This window comes from Coregonus lavaretus (assembly GCF_964263955.1).
Source record: "Coregonus lavaretus genome assembly, chromosome: 22".
In the NCBI taxonomy this organism is placed as follows: domain Eukaryota; kingdom Metazoa; phylum Chordata; class Actinopteri; order Salmoniformes; family Salmonidae; genus Coregonus; species Coregonus lavaretus.
The window spans coordinates 8550934-8568168 of record NC_140009.1 but is presented as its reverse complement, the minus strand read 5'-3'; the positions used below and the strand labels follow the sequence as shown (position 1 = coordinate 8568168).

The window sequence follows — 17235 nt, the reverse complement described above, 5'->3', positions numbered from 1 at the left end:
ACTGTATAGACTCTAGTGCTAGATCAATAGGGTCTGTAGCATATTATGTTCTTTACTTTCATTTACTTAAGATCCAGACATTTCTCAATGTGCTCCACCTTATAATATTATGTATCTTATATAAAGTAGAAATTCTCTTTAGTTTAGATTTATGTAGTTATCATTTTGTAACACTATTTTAACATTATGCACTATGCAAAGCTGCAAAAATGATTGTTTTCGTATCATATGCATAGCGTTTTACGTCACACTTTTATTTTGAAGGCAAAATCGGAAAACCGGAAGTCTCAATGTTGCTGCCGGGATACTAATGTTGCTGCTATGATGCTAATCAGAAAAACCCAGTGAGAGGAGTGCTCGATAAAGAGGGTCCTCTCACTTCACGAGACTTGCCCTCTGCTGGAGAGAAGGGGATCGTTACTGTAGCTCTTCTGTATTTCACTTTCTGTTTTACATATCAAAATGTATTGATCAATTATATTTACCATATCAAAATGTATTTATTAATCAATTACCAAATCAACCTGGAACCTGGAAAAACAAGAAATAATAACCTACTATGTATTTTTTCTTCAGCATGTCAAGTGGACTGCAATTAATTAAAGTCAAGGGCATAACATATTTATTATCATGGTAGCAAATATGGACAAAATTATTATTAATGAATTTCAATACATTCCAACCAGTACCACGTGCCCATAAAAATGCCACAATAACTGTCACGGTCAAGGGGATGAGATGGCCACAGCCAGTATATGAGCAGAGTTCCAGAAGCGTGTTCTCCCATGCAGAAAGACACGAGTTCCAGAAGCGTGTTCTCCCATGCAGAAAGACAGAGTTTCAGCTGGGCTTTCTCTGTCACCGCATTTCCCCTGTAGTACTGCTGGTCTGGACAGGGACAGGGCTCTCTGAGCCACTGTCTGTGTTCACCAGCTGCCGACTGTACTGAGCCAGGGTGAGGTACAGGAACTGGTACTGCTCACTGGTCTCTATCATACCACCCCTGACAACACAACACAAACAATCAATCAATCACATTTATTTTATAAAGCCTTTTTTACATCAGCAGTTGTCACAAAGTGATTTACAGATACCCAGCCTAAAACCGCAAAGAGCAGCATCCTTTAGGGCAGCATCCCCAAGCTAGGGACAGCTCTGCGTCTAAGATCCCTATGATAACTGCACTTTTAGTTTACTTGATAGAGTTTGGTTGAAACGTAGCAGAGCAGTGTGTAGTGGCTAGTACCTGTCGAGGCGTAGCTTGCAGACGATTCCAAGCACGTCAACCTTACTGGCGTGTTTTAGCTGCAGGCATCCAATGCTGCTGGCGATGAAACAGCCGGTTCTACCAATCCCTGCGCTGTAATAGAGAGGACATGACAAATTACGTCAAATAGAGTCGCAGCATAAAAGCACTGTCTGACTCTAAGCTGATCCCCCTGGCACCTTTTTCTACTGTTTACCCCTTTTTAAAATATGAAACAAACGTGAAGGCAGTCTACACAGAGGCCTTCGTTGTAAACACACAGACAGAGAAACATGTGATGGAGACATTGGAAATACAAAGAGACTCCAGAAAGCGGTCCTAACTTAGCAGGGCAGAAATTTGACAAACTGACTTGTTGGAAAGGACATGTATTTATTCTCCAGTCTCTGCTACAGTATTTGCCTGCAATACACAGTCCACATACAGTACGTAACACAAAATTAATTCCATAGCAGTCACCTTTGTCGTCAGTAAGTGAACTCAATCTAGTAACCCTAAATTATTGTTGTAATAGTTTAATTCTGACTGACATGGTATGTGAAATGAGTCTCCCTTAGGTGTCATAACATACACTACATGACCAAAAGTATGTGGACACCTGCTTGTCAAACATCTCATTCCAAAAATAATGGGCATTAATATGGAGTTGGTCCCCCCTTTGCTGCTATAACAGCCTCCACTCTTTTGGAAAGGCTTTCCACTAGATGTTGGAACATTGCTGTGGGGACTTACTTCCATTCAGGCCCAAGAGCATAAGTGAGGTCGGGGCACTGATGTTGAGCGATTAGGCCTGGCTCGCAATCGGCATTGTAATTCATCCCAAAGGTGATCAATGGGGTTGAGGTCAGTGCTCTGTGCAGGCCAGTCAAGTTCTTCCACACTGATCCCAACAAACCATTTCTGTATGGACCTTGCTTTGTGCACGGGGGCATTGTCATGCTGAAACAGGAACAGAATAATCTAGAATGTCATTGCATGCTGTAGCGTTGAGATTTCCCTTCACTGGAACTAAGGGGCCTAGCCCGAACCACGAAAAACAGCTCCAGACCATTATTCCTCCTCCACCAGGTAACGTTCTCCTGGCATCCGCCAAACCCAGATTCGTACGTCGGACTGCCAGGTGGTGAAGCGTGATTCATCACTCTAGAGAACACGTTTCCACTGCTCCAGAGTCCAATGGTGGCAAGCTTTACACCACTCCAGCTGACGCTTGGCATTGCGCATGGTGATTTTAGGCTTGTGTGGGGCTGTTCGGCCATGGACAGCCATTTCATGAAGCTCCAGTCGAACAGTTCTTGTGCTGACGTTGCTTCCAGAGGCAGTTTGGAACTCGTTAGTGAGTGTTGCAACCGAGGACAGATTATTTTTACGTGCTACGTGCTTCAGCACTCGGCGGTCCAGTTCTGTCAGCTTGTGTGACCTACCACTTCGCGGCTGAGCCGTTGTTGCTCCTAGACGTTTCCATTTCACAATAACAGCACTTACAGTTGACCGGGGCAGCTCTAGCAGGGCAGAAATTTGACGAACTGACTTGTTGGAAAGGGGGCATTCTATGATGGTGCCACGTTGAAAGTCACTAAGCTCTTCAGTAAGGCCATTCTACTGCCAATGTTTGTCTATGGAGATTGCAAGGCTGTGTACTCGATTTTATACACCTGTCAGCAAAGGGTGTGGCTGAAACAGCCGAATCCACTAATTTGAAGGGGTGTCCACATACTTTTGTATATATACTGCATAAACATGCTGGAAGCGTGAACCGTTCAATTAGCCTATGACTATTTTCTTTTCAAGGACACATTTATCACAGTGATAGTTAATGACAGCTAGTGTTAAGGGTTGTGTTAATGAGAGTCAGTGTTAAGGGTTATTTTAGTGGGACCTGCAGTGGACGATGGTGGTTCCTAGGCTGGGGTGGGACTGCCTGTGCTCCTCCACATCTGCCACCAGTCTGAGCAGAGGCCCAGTGCAGTCTGGGGTCTGGTGGTCTGGCCATGAGGTGTACCAGTAGTGCCTTACCTGCCTGCTCTCTGAGCCCACCTGTTGGACACATTATTGTTAGTAAGTTATCTGCTTCATTCGTTCATCCATCCCTTCATTAATTAATTCAGTAGTTTTGAAGTTCTGAAAGTTGTGTAACCCGGCGCTTTGACTGGCATTATGAGATTACTGTACAGACAACAATAACCTACTATCTCACCTGAATAATTATGTCTCGAATTGTGTAGCCATCACATTCTTTCACAATGGCCACTCGGAGCTCAAATCTGCCACAGCTGCCCTCCTTCTCTGGCCAGTAAAGCTCACACTTCTGAAACACAGAACACACTTTCTGTAGACTTCAGACATGAATCAAAGTCTCTTACAAGGGTATTATAAACCATCCCTGCTTTACCACCAATGGATCCGTCAAAGGAAACCCTTAAGGAGATAATAGTTTTTTGACTCACCCGTGCATCAATCTAAGTAACATAATTTAAAAATCCCCATCAAAATCTATCAGTTTAAGCTAGAGATATCTGCTTTTTTGCATGGGCAGCGTCTCAATCCACTGCATGCGCCTATGTCGGCCTTCCACATCTGCGGTAGAAGGTGGCCGAGCTACAGCTGTGTTTGTCAGACCATGAGACATCCTGAAAATCGGTCTTCTCATGAAAACGTCAGTGCAAATTAACATGACCACTCTATGGAAAGATAAGACTCTCACAAAAACGATGGTGTTCTCGGTTTTGCTCTATGACCCCCACAAGCTCCACGGGACTCGTCTGAATTCGGTATTGCTGATGAGCCAACTTCTGTCCAACCCATTTGGGCTACAGACTAATATAACCCCACTGTGGAAAGGGGACTCTTGGAAGGTAACCCATACAAATGAATGGAAGTATGGGGGTATTTTTGTGCCCCCAGAAATAGGGAGTTAAATAAGCGCCCAAAGAAACTACAATATTTCCTAGATTTAGGACAAGCAATTCAAAACCTTATTCTTTATGATTTATTTTTTGACTGTCTTTTTTGCCATCTATTCATGTGTTATTCAATGTGTTTCTATGGGCTTTAGTAGGAAAGGCCAAATTCAATATTCTATCCCCCCAGAAATGTATATATATTAATTGTTTCATACCTAAAGGGGTCCTAAAATTCAAAATCAAATAGCTAAATTATCCATGGTATGACCACCTTAAAACAATTCCATATGTTAGCTTAGTAGACCTTCAGAGGTTAGGAGAGCAATGGAAGCAGGATGGGATCTTACCTCGTTCTTCTCCTTCAGCTTGGTGATCATGACGATGGTGGTGGATCTCTCCTGCCACACCATTTCCCAGAAGTCATGCACGGTGTTGAGCATGGGGCCCTGGGTGGCGATGTAGGAGCTGGGTGCACCGTTGTAACCCTGCGTGGGCAACAGCAAGATATGGGGCTGTGTCATTTCCACTTTGACTTCCTGTGGGTTTCCTTGGTTGACATAATGATACACCCACGCAAACCAACTGTATCACCCTCCACATCCTTAACATCCACTGTGCACTGTGTGTGTTATACTTTCACATGACCTTTTATATACCATTTTATGATCTTTTTGTATGACTTCATGTTCCACCTACTTACACTTCTTCATCCCCATAAGGCTAGAATGACTTTAAAGTTTGCTTAACTTAAATTAAAATAGAAACCAATGGCCCTCTTAATAACAGATGATTCTAACCTTTATGTAGTTTGCGTTGATGTATCTCTCAGTCTCACCCGTCTCCTCTGCTGCGGGGTTACTCAGACACACACGGGTCTCAGGATCTGGTTAACAAGATTATAGTTTATACATCGGTTGTTATATTGCCTGGGTGTCAGTGTGTTTCAGCATTCATCAACTTATACTTAACATTTTACCTAGTCACTTACTTGGCAGTATGGTCTTGTATCTGTCTTTTAAAGCACGTCCTGGGATATCCAGCTCTGAAGGGTTCACAAAGTTTGGAGGAATTTTCTGTTGGAAGGAATGGACAGGTTTAAGGTCCAGATTCAACTTGATCCTGCATGCAGTCAATTGTCTGCACATAGTAGCAGTTACAGTAGATACCGACCTGGTACTCTGAGTTCAGCCTGCTGGTCTCTTCAGACGCCTCCTGCAGCTGAGAGGGGGTCAGAGGACGTGTTGAGGTCCTCAGCAGGTGGAGGATGGTCTCTCTGGGAGTGGAGATGGAGCACAAGGGCTCCACCGCTCCCAGGCTGAGACTGCTCACATCCAGCACCAGGGACACACTAGAGCCCCGTCTGAGGATGAACGGAACCACAGAGAGGACAAAACATCAGGGACTCTATTGCATTTACATCATTTTTCACTTATAGTTTATCATGGCCATAATGACGGTACCGTGAGTTGAATATCATGGATGTGTGTACCTCTCCTGGAGCTGGACTGGTCTGCGAGGGGCTGTGGCAGCAGGGCAGGGGGCTGACTGGTCTTCGTCCACAGGGTGTGATGATGATGATGTGGATTCTACTGACTCACTCATGGTGCTGTGTGGAATTACTGAGTGAAATGAGTAAAAACGGTCCCAATAGAGAGAGAGAGACAGAGAGAGAGAGAGGGAGGGAGAGAGAGAGAGAGAGAGAGAGAGAGAGAGAGAGAGAGAGAGAGAGAGAGAGAGAGAGAGAGAGAGAGAGAGAGAGAGAGAGAGAGAGGGAGGGATATATAGAGAGGGAGGGAGAGAGGGAGAGAGGGAGGGAGAGCGAGAGAGACAGAGAGAGACAGAGAGGGAGGGAGAGAGAGAGAGAGAGAGAGAGAGAGAGAGAGAGAGAGAGAGAGAGAGGGAGGGATATATAGAGAGGGAGGGAGAGAGGGAGAGAGGGAGGGAGAGCGAGAGAGCGAGAGAGAGACAGAGAGGGAGGGAGCGAGAGAGAGAGGGGGAGGGAGGGAGGGAGATAGATCACATTATTTCCTTATTATACCTACACGGTGAACACACCACAACAGCAATTAAATTCAGATGGAATGAAAAATATTTTACCCTTCTTGTCAACTCTTCTTGTCAAAAGAAGAGCAGTTAATGAAAGTTCTCACATCCCCTGAAACTGACATTCACAACACATGACACTCAATAGTGAAACACCATTGACTAAACATTTCTTTTTCAGATCATCAGACATTATTTATTTCCTTTGTTGCCAGATTGTGGCTAAACTGGATCTATCCATACCTGAATCCTGGTCTGTCAATATGTCAGAATAATCCAAAGCCAAATTAAATGTCTGCCGTTGACATGAAACAACCACATTTAGAAACAGAAAGCGAGAGAGAGAGAGAGAGAGAGAGAGAGAGAGAGAGAGAGAGAGAGAGAGAGAGAGAGAGGGAGAGAGAGAGAGGGAGAGAGAGGCAGAGAGGGAGAGAGAGAGAGAGAGGGAGAGAGAGGGAGAGAGAGACAGTTAAAAGTAGAGAGTGAGCAGGCACAGACACGTAGTCATTTTGACACAGTGACTCAGTATGTTACTAGCTAGCCTCTTCTTTGGCTTCAGGTGCACATGTCTAAACGTGAGAGTGGATCAATCACTGAGAAGTTCCTGGAGGGAAAAGAGGAGGGAGAATATTGTAAAGCTGGTGTTGTAAAGCTGGTATTGTAAAGCTGGTGTTTTAAAGCTGGTGTTGTAAAGCTGGTATTGTAAATGTCACGACTTCCTCCGAAGCTGCCTCCCCTCCTTGTTCGGGCAGGCTTCTGCGTTCATCGTCACTGGCCTTCTAGCCACTGCCCTCCATATCTCATCATTCCATTTGTCTTGTCTTGTCAATTACACACACCTGGTTCATATTCCCCTCATTAGTACATGTATAAGTGTTCCCTCTGCCCCCTTGTCCTTGTGGGTGATTGTTTCATGTGAGATGAGTGTAGCATCGGTGGAGCTACCTGTACGTTGTATTGCCGGGGTATATTTTCCCTGTGTGCCTGTATTTTGTTCCAGTGCGCCTGTTTTGCACACTGGACTGTTGACGTTGTGCAGCGTAACTGTGTACTACGCAATCAACTCTGTATTCTGTGATTTACCCTCCTGGGCCTGACTCCTTAAAATCACACTCTCACAGTAAAGCTGGTATTGTAAAGCTGGTGTTGTAAAGCTGCTATTGTAAAGCTGGTGTTGTAAAGCTGCTATTGTAAAGCTGGTCTTGTAAAGCTTGTATTGTAAAGCTGGTGTTGTAAAGCTGGTGTTGTAAAGCTGGTCTTGTAAAGCTGGTGTTGTGAAGCTGGTGTTGTAAAGCTGGTTTTGTAAAGCTGGTGTTGTAAATCTGGTGTTGTAATGCTGGTCTTGTAAAGCTGGTCTTGTAAAGCTGGTGTTGTAAAGCTGGTGTTGTAAAGCTGGTGTTGTAAAGCTGGTGTTGTAAAGCTGGTTTTGTAAAGCTGGTGTTGTAAAGCTGCTATTGTAAAGCTGGTGTTGTAAAGCTGGTGTTGTAATGCTGGTGTTGTAAAGCTGGTGTTGTAAAGCTGGTTTTGTAAAGCTGGTGTTGTAAAGCTGGTGTTGTAAAGCTGCTATTGTAAAGCTGGTGTTGTAAAGCTGCTATTGTAAAGCTGGTTTTGTAAAGCTGGTTTTGTAAAGCTGGTGTTGTAAAGCTGGTGTTGTAATGCTGGTGTTGTAAAGCTGGTGTTGTAAAGCTGGTGTTGTAAAGCTGGTGTTGTAAAGCTGGTTTTGTTGGGAATAGGTGAATCAGTAGAGTCATTCCTCAATGACTCCAGGCTAAAGGCAGCTGCAAATATGCATGTAAAATCTGGCAATGGTTTATTCATCATACTGACATAAATGTTTGCACATAGTATATTTGCTGATTAAGTCCTTGAAGCGACATTGTATGACCCAAGTAAATGAACTATAGACAGAGAAATATTCTCAGATACATACAGTGCCTTCAGAAAGTATTCACACCCCTTGACTTTTTCCAAATGTTGTTGTGTTACAGCCTGAATTTACACAATACCCCCATAATGTCAAATAATAAGTTGCATGGATATTGTTTAACATGATGTTTGAATGACTACCTCATCTCTGTACCCCACACATACAACTATCTGTACGATCCCTCAGTCAAGCAGTGAATTTCAAACACAGATTCAACCACAAAGACCAGGGAGGTTTTCCAATGCCTCGCAAAGAAGGGCACCTATTGGTACATGGGTCAAAATAAAAAAAAGCAGACGTTGAATATTCCTTTGAGCATGGTGAAGTTATTAATTACACTTTGGATGGTATATCAATACACCCAGTCACTACAAAGATACAGGCGTCCTTCCTAACTCAGTTGCCATGAGCCAATGGTGACTTTAAAACAGTCACAGAGTTTAATGGCTGTGATAGGCGAAAACTGAGGATGGCTCACTCCACAATACTAACCTAATTGACAGAGTGAAAAGAAGAAATCCTGTTTGCAACAAGGCACTAAAGTAATACTGCAAAAAATGTGGCAAAGCAATTCACTTTTTGTCCTGATTAGAAAGTGTTATGTTTGGCCCAAATCCAATACAACACATTACTGAGTACCACTCTCCATATTTTCAAGCATAGTGGTGGCTGCATCATATTATGGGTATGCTTGTAATCGTTAAGGACTGAGGAGTTTTTCAGCATAAAAAAATAAATGTAATGGAGCTAAGCCCAGGCAAAATCCTAGAGGAAAACCTGGTTCAGACTGCTTTCCATCAGACACTGGGAGATTAATTCACCTTTAAGTATGACAATAACCTAAAACACAAGGCAACACAAGGCCAAATCTACACTGGAGTTGCTTAGCAAGAAGACAGTGAATGTTCCTGAGTGGCTGAGTTACAGTTTTGACTTACAGGTAAATCTACTTGAAAATCTATGGCAAGACCTAAAAATACAAAGATCAACAACGAATTTGATAGAGCTTGAACAATTCTGAAAAGAATAATGGGCACATCTTGCACAAGCCAGGTGTGGAAAGCTCTTAGAGACTAACCCAGAAAGACTCAGAGCTGTAATCACTGCCAAAGGTGCTTCTACAAAGTATTGACTCAGGGGTGTGAATACTGAAGTAAATTAGCTATTTATGTATTACATTTTTTCTACATTTGCGAACATTTCTAAAGACATATTTTTATTTTGTCATTATGGGGTATTGTGAGTAGATGGGTGAGAAAATAAATCTATTTAATCCATTTTGAATTCAGGCTGTAAAACAACAAAATGAGAATACTTTCTGAAGGCACTGTAAATAGCTTTCAAGTTTGATGTAGGCTTAAAAGCATTTTTAAGGAAAATATAAATAAACACTTCAGTGAGTATTGGAATATTAAATGATGAAGAGGTGATGTGTTCAATTATATAATTATTACATTTAGCACAACATAAAATATGTTAAGGAAGCTCAGAACATAAACGTACGCCGTACTGCAATGATGGAAGACTGAGCTGAAATCATGCATCAGTTTGGCTGACATGCTGCCTCAGACTGACCAGCGAGTCTTCCATGTTCTCGGCTAAAAAGGTGAAGTTAACTCCAAGTGATATGATGATGGGGAAAACAATATAACAAGCTGAAGACGATCTGTAGTTTATCTGCAGGTGTACAGTACAGTATACAAATGCCTCTTGGTTGTCACCATCACACTCTCAATGAGATAGGCCCAGCAGGTAACTCACCAGTGCAGGGTACTGCAATCAGAGTTGTCCCTCAGTATCTCCTCTCTTCTTGTGTACCTGTGTACTGTGTGGATGTGTGTTGGCCAAGGTCTCAGTCCAGATAAACCAGCAGTACAGACGCAGGCAGACTTGACACTTTGCTGCTTGGCTTTAGGGAAGATTATGAGACAAAACATTTTTTTTTCTTCCTTTTTCTACCTCTCCACCACTTCCTCTCTACCCACCCACCCACCCACTCTCTTATACTCTCACTCTAATTTCCACGCACACACATGCACGCACGCTAGTACATGCTTGTGCACGCACACGCACGTGCACACATACACACACACACACACACACACACGCACACATTCAAGGCTGCCTCACCCCTGCAGACTCAGTGCCACTGGCTTTTGTGTAACCTCCAAGGACAGCACACTAACCTCAAATCTGAATTTTAAGTTGGCTATTATTTCTCTACAGCAGCAGGGGACCAATATCCACAATTACAACAATAAAACGATTGAGTGGATAATATACTATGTCAAATGTAAGAGCCCTGTTGCAAGCATTTTCTCATTTCATCACATTGTCTCCACAGTGAAAAAGTGAATAACAGTCACTGTGGGTGAAATGTCTAATGTTTATGAAACTGTAGTGAAAATGTGCATTGATGTGATGGAAACAGCTGGGTGACAAAGTAAATAACAGGGTTATTTTATTAATTCATTCATTTTATTTTGCCTTTATTTAACCAGGTAAGTAATTGATAAGACATTATCTTTTATAATAACAACCTGAAATACAACAACAATGTTGATGGAACACAGGCATCAGGCTTCTTACTGTAGAAACGCTGGGTAGTTTCCTATTATGTGAGGTTGATGTTGATTTACCACAGTAGAATGTGGGAATTTCAAGTAACAACCTGGTCGTCAATGCCAAGACAAAGAGAAAGGTGAGTATTACAGAAAGTTTATGGAACAAAACATTTAATAGTAAATTAAGCTCATAGTAACATGTTGGAGGTATTCACATTGGAGGTAGGCCTACAAGTTGATCCAAATAGATCGCCAGTACAGCACATGAAACTTGGTGAGGATGAATGAGCTTGCTGTAATAATGCTTAATTCTAACGTAAGCTCTACTATGCATCACCGTACGGCTATCACAGATGAGTCAGGCTTGTGGTGATTGCTACGTGGGTGGGAGGCTGGTCAAACGGCCTGAATCTGGTAACAAGGGTTTGAGCAAGCCACTTCCTGTCATGCCAATACAACACTTCCTCCTGTTAACAGAAATTCATTGGACTGCTTTAGTCACTAAACCATACAGTGTTCGTCAGCCATATGATAAACATGAATATAAATACAGTGCCAGAGTGTAAGACTGTATATTTATGAGTCCAGTGCCTTTATTGAGGAATACATCTCAAACACTTTTGCTTTGCCTGGATAGATTCAATAAATCGACTTGGGCCTACTGAAAGATACTGTGAGGCAATACGTGAGTAATCAATCATTCACATGATGTGAAAATGTGAGCTGCAGCAAAGAAGCTACTGTTCAACCTGTAACCTTTAACATTGCTCTGTACAGTTGAATGGAGGTCCATACTGGCCATTGCATGATGACGATATGTGTCCTTTTACGTCTCCTCCCACGCAGGCCAGGCAATGACACTCTGAATGTGATGCGGATGTTTTGCTTGTCTTTTTATTTCCTACTGATGAATATGTCTCACACTAAGAGCACACACACCCTAGTGGGCACAGACGTCAATTCAACGTCTGTTCCACATTCATTCAATGTAATTTCATTGAAATGACGTGGAAACAACATTGATTCAACCATTCTTACACACCACTCTGCAAATAGTACAAGAAGAATGTGTTAGAAACAGTAATATATTTTGATTGAATTAGATCCAATGTTACATAACAGTAATATTGTACCCCACACGGTATAATTACTATCAATACAATCATTGTACATGATGACATATAAATCATCAACATCAGGGGACACTGAGTCTTATCGTTTTCTGCTTGGTTTTCACAATGCTGTATTCATGAGCTATTGCACATTAGGACAAATCTAATAAAAAGTGAGGTTATGTCAACATTATTCAAATGTTTTTTTTTCCAGTACAATGTCAGTTGCTCTTCAGAGAGTGTCTGGTTTTTGGTTTTATTTGAATTACAGTTGTCCAGCAGATGTCAGTTATTTTATGTTGCATTTGTCTTGCCTGAAAAACGACTAATGCTTTTGAGTTGGTAATGCCATATTTTAGATTTTCTGTTGAAATACAGATTGCAGTACATCATAGAGTATAGTCAGTGCATGTCTCCAATCAGAGAGAAGTGTTCTGATGCTTCTAGGGATTCTGAAGTGTTCATCAAATTGAACAGAAAGGGCCCCTCCCCAGTACCCTGTTTCCCCATAGCACTCACCCTGAGAGAGAGGGAGAGAGAGAGAGAGAGAGAGAGAGCTGCTCTGCACTGACGGCCTGTGATGTCATAGGTTCCAGATGGGGAGGAGAGTTTTGGGGGGATTCCCCAGGGCCCGAACACAGGGAATCAGTGCCTTCATTGGTTACCATGCCAAAGTTGATGGTTGTATGATTTTTTTTATTTTTGTAATGGACCGTAAAACCATCATGGTCTCCACCCATGTAAACACTGTCCATCAGAATGTTTACAGGTACTCATAATAAACCCAAGTGCCAATAAAATTTGCCAGTGTCACTTTGAAAGAATTGTTAATTTGACCACAGTCATAAAAATCTAATTTATTGAGCTTTGTTAAACATCAACAAGTTATTGGCAAGTACTCTGAGATTGGATTGAATCTTCTTGCTCAACCATGGCTTGGGTCAGAAGACATGGGTACAGGTTGACCTGGGGAAGGGTGGAGTGCCTTACCATGGCTCACCATGACTTCAGCACTGGGCTCTAGATCATTGGAAGCCTGGTGCTAGAGCTCTCCTCTGGCCATCTGAAGCCTATCATAGGCCTGGTGAATCCAGTCAAGATCAGGGCAGTGTGGTAATGGAGGACTAGGGATAAATCTAGGGTGAACATCTGAAACACCCCAGGCAGGTTGAGGGAATGCTTAATGCCTTTACGTTGTTGTCTTGTCCATTCATCACTTTACTAAGACCTCTGGATAGTAGGTTAAGATAAACTAAAATAACTTGTCTTAATTGAATGAAGACAATGTGAAGCTGCTAGTGCTGATTTAAGAGTAGCCTAATCATTTCAGTGGTACTGTCACGACTTCGGCCGAGGCTGCCTCCCCTCCTTGTTCGGGCAGGCTTCGGCGTTCGTCATCACCGGAGTACTAACCACTGCCGCCCCAATCATCATCACAAATGTATTGTCTTGTCAATCACACACACCTGGTTCTACTCCCCTCATTAGTCCATGTATAAGTGTTCCCTCTGCCCCCTTGTCCTTGTGGGTGATTGTTTATTGTGGAGGTTAGTGAAGCTCGGTGGAGCTCGTGTATTTTGTATCGACGGGAGTATTTCCTGTGTGCCTTGTATTTTCCAGTGCGCCTGTTTTGTGACCTGGAGTGTGTTTGATGCATTTCTGCGTAAACCTGTATTTTGCGGATTAAAGCCTGTTATTCTGTGATTTACCCTCATGCGCCTGACTCCTTCAACACCACCTCATCACAGGTACAGTATATACTCCCACTTCCATTGTCTGCTAAAGCACATAAACACATTGTACGGAGAGTGTAGGACTCAGTGGAGGCTTCTCAGAGGAGGAAGGGGAGGACCATCCTCCTCAGTGAATTTCAGAATAATAAAAATAGTGAAACATAAAAAAGTTATCCTTTTAAATGTATTAAATGTATTAAAACACACTGTTTTGCTATGAAGGTCTACAGTAGCCTCAATAGCACTCTCTGGGGTAGCACCATGGTGTAGCCGGAGGACAGCTAGTTTCCGTCCTCCTCTGGGTACATTGACCTAGGAGGCTCATGGTTCTCACCCCCTTCCATAGACTTACACAGTAATTGTCACGACTTCCTCCAAAGCTGCCTTCTCTCCTGGTTCGGGCAGGCTTCGGCGTTCGTCGTCACCAGCCTTCTAGCCACTGCCGCTCCTCATCTCATCATTCCATTTGTTTTGTCTTGTTTATTACACACACCTGGTTCATATCCCCTCATCAGTACCTGTATAAGTGTTCCCTCTGCCCCCTTGTCTTTGTGTTTGAATGTTTATTGTGAGGAGAGTGAAGCTCGGTTGTGCTCCTTGTATTTTGTAATGCTGGGTTATTTTCCCTGTGTGCCTTGTTGGTTCCAGTGCGCCTGTTTTGCGCACTGGACTGTTTTGACGCATTACTGCGTAACTTTGTATTCCGGAATAAATCCTGTTATTCTGTGATTTACCCTCCTGCGCCTGACTCCTTCAAATCACCCATCACAGAATCACACACCGCCATGGAGTAAGCAGGAAAGGAGCACATGCCTGGAGTGGTGGCACGGTTCCGGGAGCATTCGACGATGCTAGCCAGCTTGGGAGAAGCATTGGATCGGGTTCTCCAGGTCGTCCAACGCCTGGAGAGGAGAGGACCCGATCTGTCGGGACCAGCTGGGCGACCGGATCCAGCCACCCACACCCCAGCACCCAGAGGGATCCACATATCCCGACCATAGGATTTCGACGGGACAGCTGCTCTCTGCCAGGGATTCCTCCTCCAACTGGAGCTATACTTTTCAAGCATTTTTTTTAGTGATCCAATTGACATTTTTAGTCATTTGGCAGACGCTCTTATCCAGAGCGACTTCCAATTAGTGAGTGCATAAATTTTTCATACTGGCCCCCCGTGGGAAGCAGCAGTCCAGCCCCATCGGAGCGGGAGAAATTGTCCGCCCTCGTCTCCTGCCTCTCGGGGAAAGCCCTGGAGTGGGCCAACGCAGTATAGAATAAAGGAGGAGCAGCTTTGGACAACTACGGGGAGTTTGCTCGCCTCTTTCGGGCTGTCTTCAATCACCCTCCCGAGGGTAGAGAGGCGGGCGAGCGGCTGGTCCACCTGAGGCTGGGGACGAGGACCGCGCAGGACTTCGCCCTGGAGTTCCGGACCCTAGCAGCTGGGTCCGGGTGGAACGAGCGGGCCCTCATCGACCACTTCCGGTGCCATCTGCGGGAGGACGTCTGAAGGGAGCTAGCCTGCTGGGACACCATGTTGTCCTTCACTCAACTGGTGGAAATGGCCATCCGGTTGGACAACCTGCTGGCGGCCAGAGGAGGTCATCAGCGTTCTTTTGGTTCTGGAGGCGGCAGGCAGGGCACTCTCGCGTCACCCCAGGTATCGAACACCCACACTCGTTCAGAGACCTCTGCTGCGCACTGTACCCTACCCATCTACTTTCCTGATTACATTGTAGCTCCCCAGTGTAAGGCGCTGGTCGATTCAGGAGCAGCTGGGAACTTTATGGACAGGTCACTTTCACATAGTCTAGGCATTACATTGGTTCCCCTATCCATTCCACTCTCCATCAGAGCACTTGACAGTCGACCATTAGGGTCCGGGTTCGTTAGGGAGGTTACAGCACCAGTCACTATGGTTACACACTTTTTATTATTATTGCGTCTCCTGATTTCCCTGTTGTGTTAGGTCTTCCCTGGTTAGCTCTCCACAACCCCACCTTTTCATGGCCGCAGAGGGTTCTCACAGGGTGGTCGCGAGAGTGTCAGGGTCGGTGTCTAGGTGTTTCCGTTGGTGCAGCCACGGTGGAAAGTCCAGACAGTACCTCCACCGTGCGCATTCCCCCCGAATACCTTGATTTGGTGCACGCGTTTTCCAAAACGCAGGCGACCAAATTACCACCTCATCGGGCGGGGGATTGCGCGATAAACCTCTGTGTAGACGCTGTGCCTCCCAGGAGTCATGTGTATCCCCTGTCACAGGCTGAAACGGAGGCTATGGAGACATACGTCTCCGAGTCTCTGCGCCAGGGGTTTATATGTCCCTCCACTTTGCCCGCCTCCTCAAGTTTATTTTTTGTGAAGAAGAAAAATGGAGGTCTGCGCCCTTGCATTGATTACCGATCACCTGAACAAGGGGACGATACGATTTAGTTATCCTCTACCCCTCATTCCATCTGTGATCGAGTCAATGCATGCGGCGCGCTTAATCACAAAATTAGATCTCCGGAGTGCGTACAACCTGGTGCGTGTCCGAGAAGGGGACGAGTGGAAGACAGCATTCAGCACAACCACGGGGCATTATGAATACCTGGTGATGCATTATGGTTTGATGAATGCCCCATCCGTCTTCCAGTCCTTTGTGAACGAGGGGTTTCGGGACATGCTTGGTCCCGGTGTAGTGGTCTACATCGATGACATCTTGGTGTATTCCGCTACGCACGCCGAGCATGTGTCCCTGGTTCGCAAAGTGCTGGCCCGACTGTTGGAACATGACCTTTATGCCAAGGCAGAAAAGTGTCTGTTTTTCCAACAGTCCGTCTCTTTCCTCGGATACCGCATTACCACCTCAGGTGTGGAGATGGTGAGATCGCATTTCAGCCATCCGTAATTGGCCGACTCCAACCACAGTAAAGGAGGTGCAGCGCTTTATTGGCTTTGCCAACTACTATCGGAGGTTTTGACAAGGTCGCAGCTCCCATCACATCTCTGTTGAAGGGTGGGCCGTCCCGGCTCCGCTGGTCTGCTGAGGCTAACAGGGCCTTCAGTAACCTGAGGGGTCTGTTCACCTCAACCCCGGTACTGGCCCACCCCAATCCATCACTACCGTTCGTAGTGGAGGTAGATGCGTCCGAGGTAGGGATAGGCGCTGTCCTATCTCAACACTCGGGCACGCCATCCAAGCTCCGCCCCTGTGCCTTCTTCTCCAAAAAGCTCAGCCCGGTGATGCAGAACTACGACGTTGGTGATCGGGAACTGTTGGCTGTTGTCCGAGCCCTGACCATGTCGAAGCACTGGCTCGAGGGGGCGAAACACCCTTTCCTCGTCTGGACGGACCACCGTAACCTGGAGTACATCTGGGCAGAGAGGAGGCTGAACCCTCGCCAGGCCAGGTTGGCCCTATTCTTCACCCGGTTTGATTTCACTCTATCATACATCCCAGGTACGAAGAACGTGAAGGCAGACGCATTGTCACAGCTGTATGACACAGAGGAGAGGCCCAGAGACAACACCCCCATACTCCCGGCCTCCTGCATTGTGGCGCCGGTAGTATGGGCGATGGACGCGGATATAGAGCAGGCGTTACGCACAGAGCTATCTCCACCTCAGTGTCCAGCTGGGCTGCAGTACGTGCCTGCTCTTGTCCGTGACCGTCTGATCTATTGGGAACACACGTCCCCCTCCTCTGGTCA

At 45.0% G+C, this 17235-nt stretch overlaps 1 protein-coding gene across 4 annotated transcripts; it reads right to left on the bottom strand.

Moving 5' to 3' along the window:
• Nucleotides 1-234: 234 nt before the first annotated feature.
• LOC311149372 (tyrosine-protein phosphatase non-receptor type 7-like) lies at nucleotides 235-10116 on the bottom strand. 4 transcript variants are annotated; one of them, XM_084186542.1, is made up of 11 exons: nucleotides 9902-10116; nucleotides 6268-6331; nucleotides 5660-5789; nucleotides 5341-5530; nucleotides 5159-5243; nucleotides 4968-5053; nucleotides 4518-4655; nucleotides 3465-3575; nucleotides 3147-3304; nucleotides 1247-1360; nucleotides 235-1003 (listed from the first exon to the last, which is right to left on the bottom strand). In XM_084186542.1, the coding sequence occupies exons 3-11, from the start codon at nucleotides 5770-5772 to the stop codon at nucleotides 859-861; spliced, it is 1140 nt and encodes a 379-aa protein (XP_084042668.1). In that variant the 5' UTR covers nucleotides 5773-5789; nucleotides 6268-6331; nucleotides 9902-10116; the 3' UTR covers nucleotides 235-858. The 4 variants fall into 4 exon arrangements, with proteins under 4 accessions (XP_084042668.1, XP_084042666.1, XP_084042667.1 ...); XM_084186540.1 differs by lacking the exon at nucleotides 9902-10116 and adding an exon at nucleotides 6457-6784; XM_084186541.1 differs by lacking the exon at nucleotides 9902-10116 and adding an exon at nucleotides 6457-6556 and having other exon boundaries at nucleotides 6268-6325.
• Nucleotides 10117-17235: the final 7119 nt, after the last annotated feature.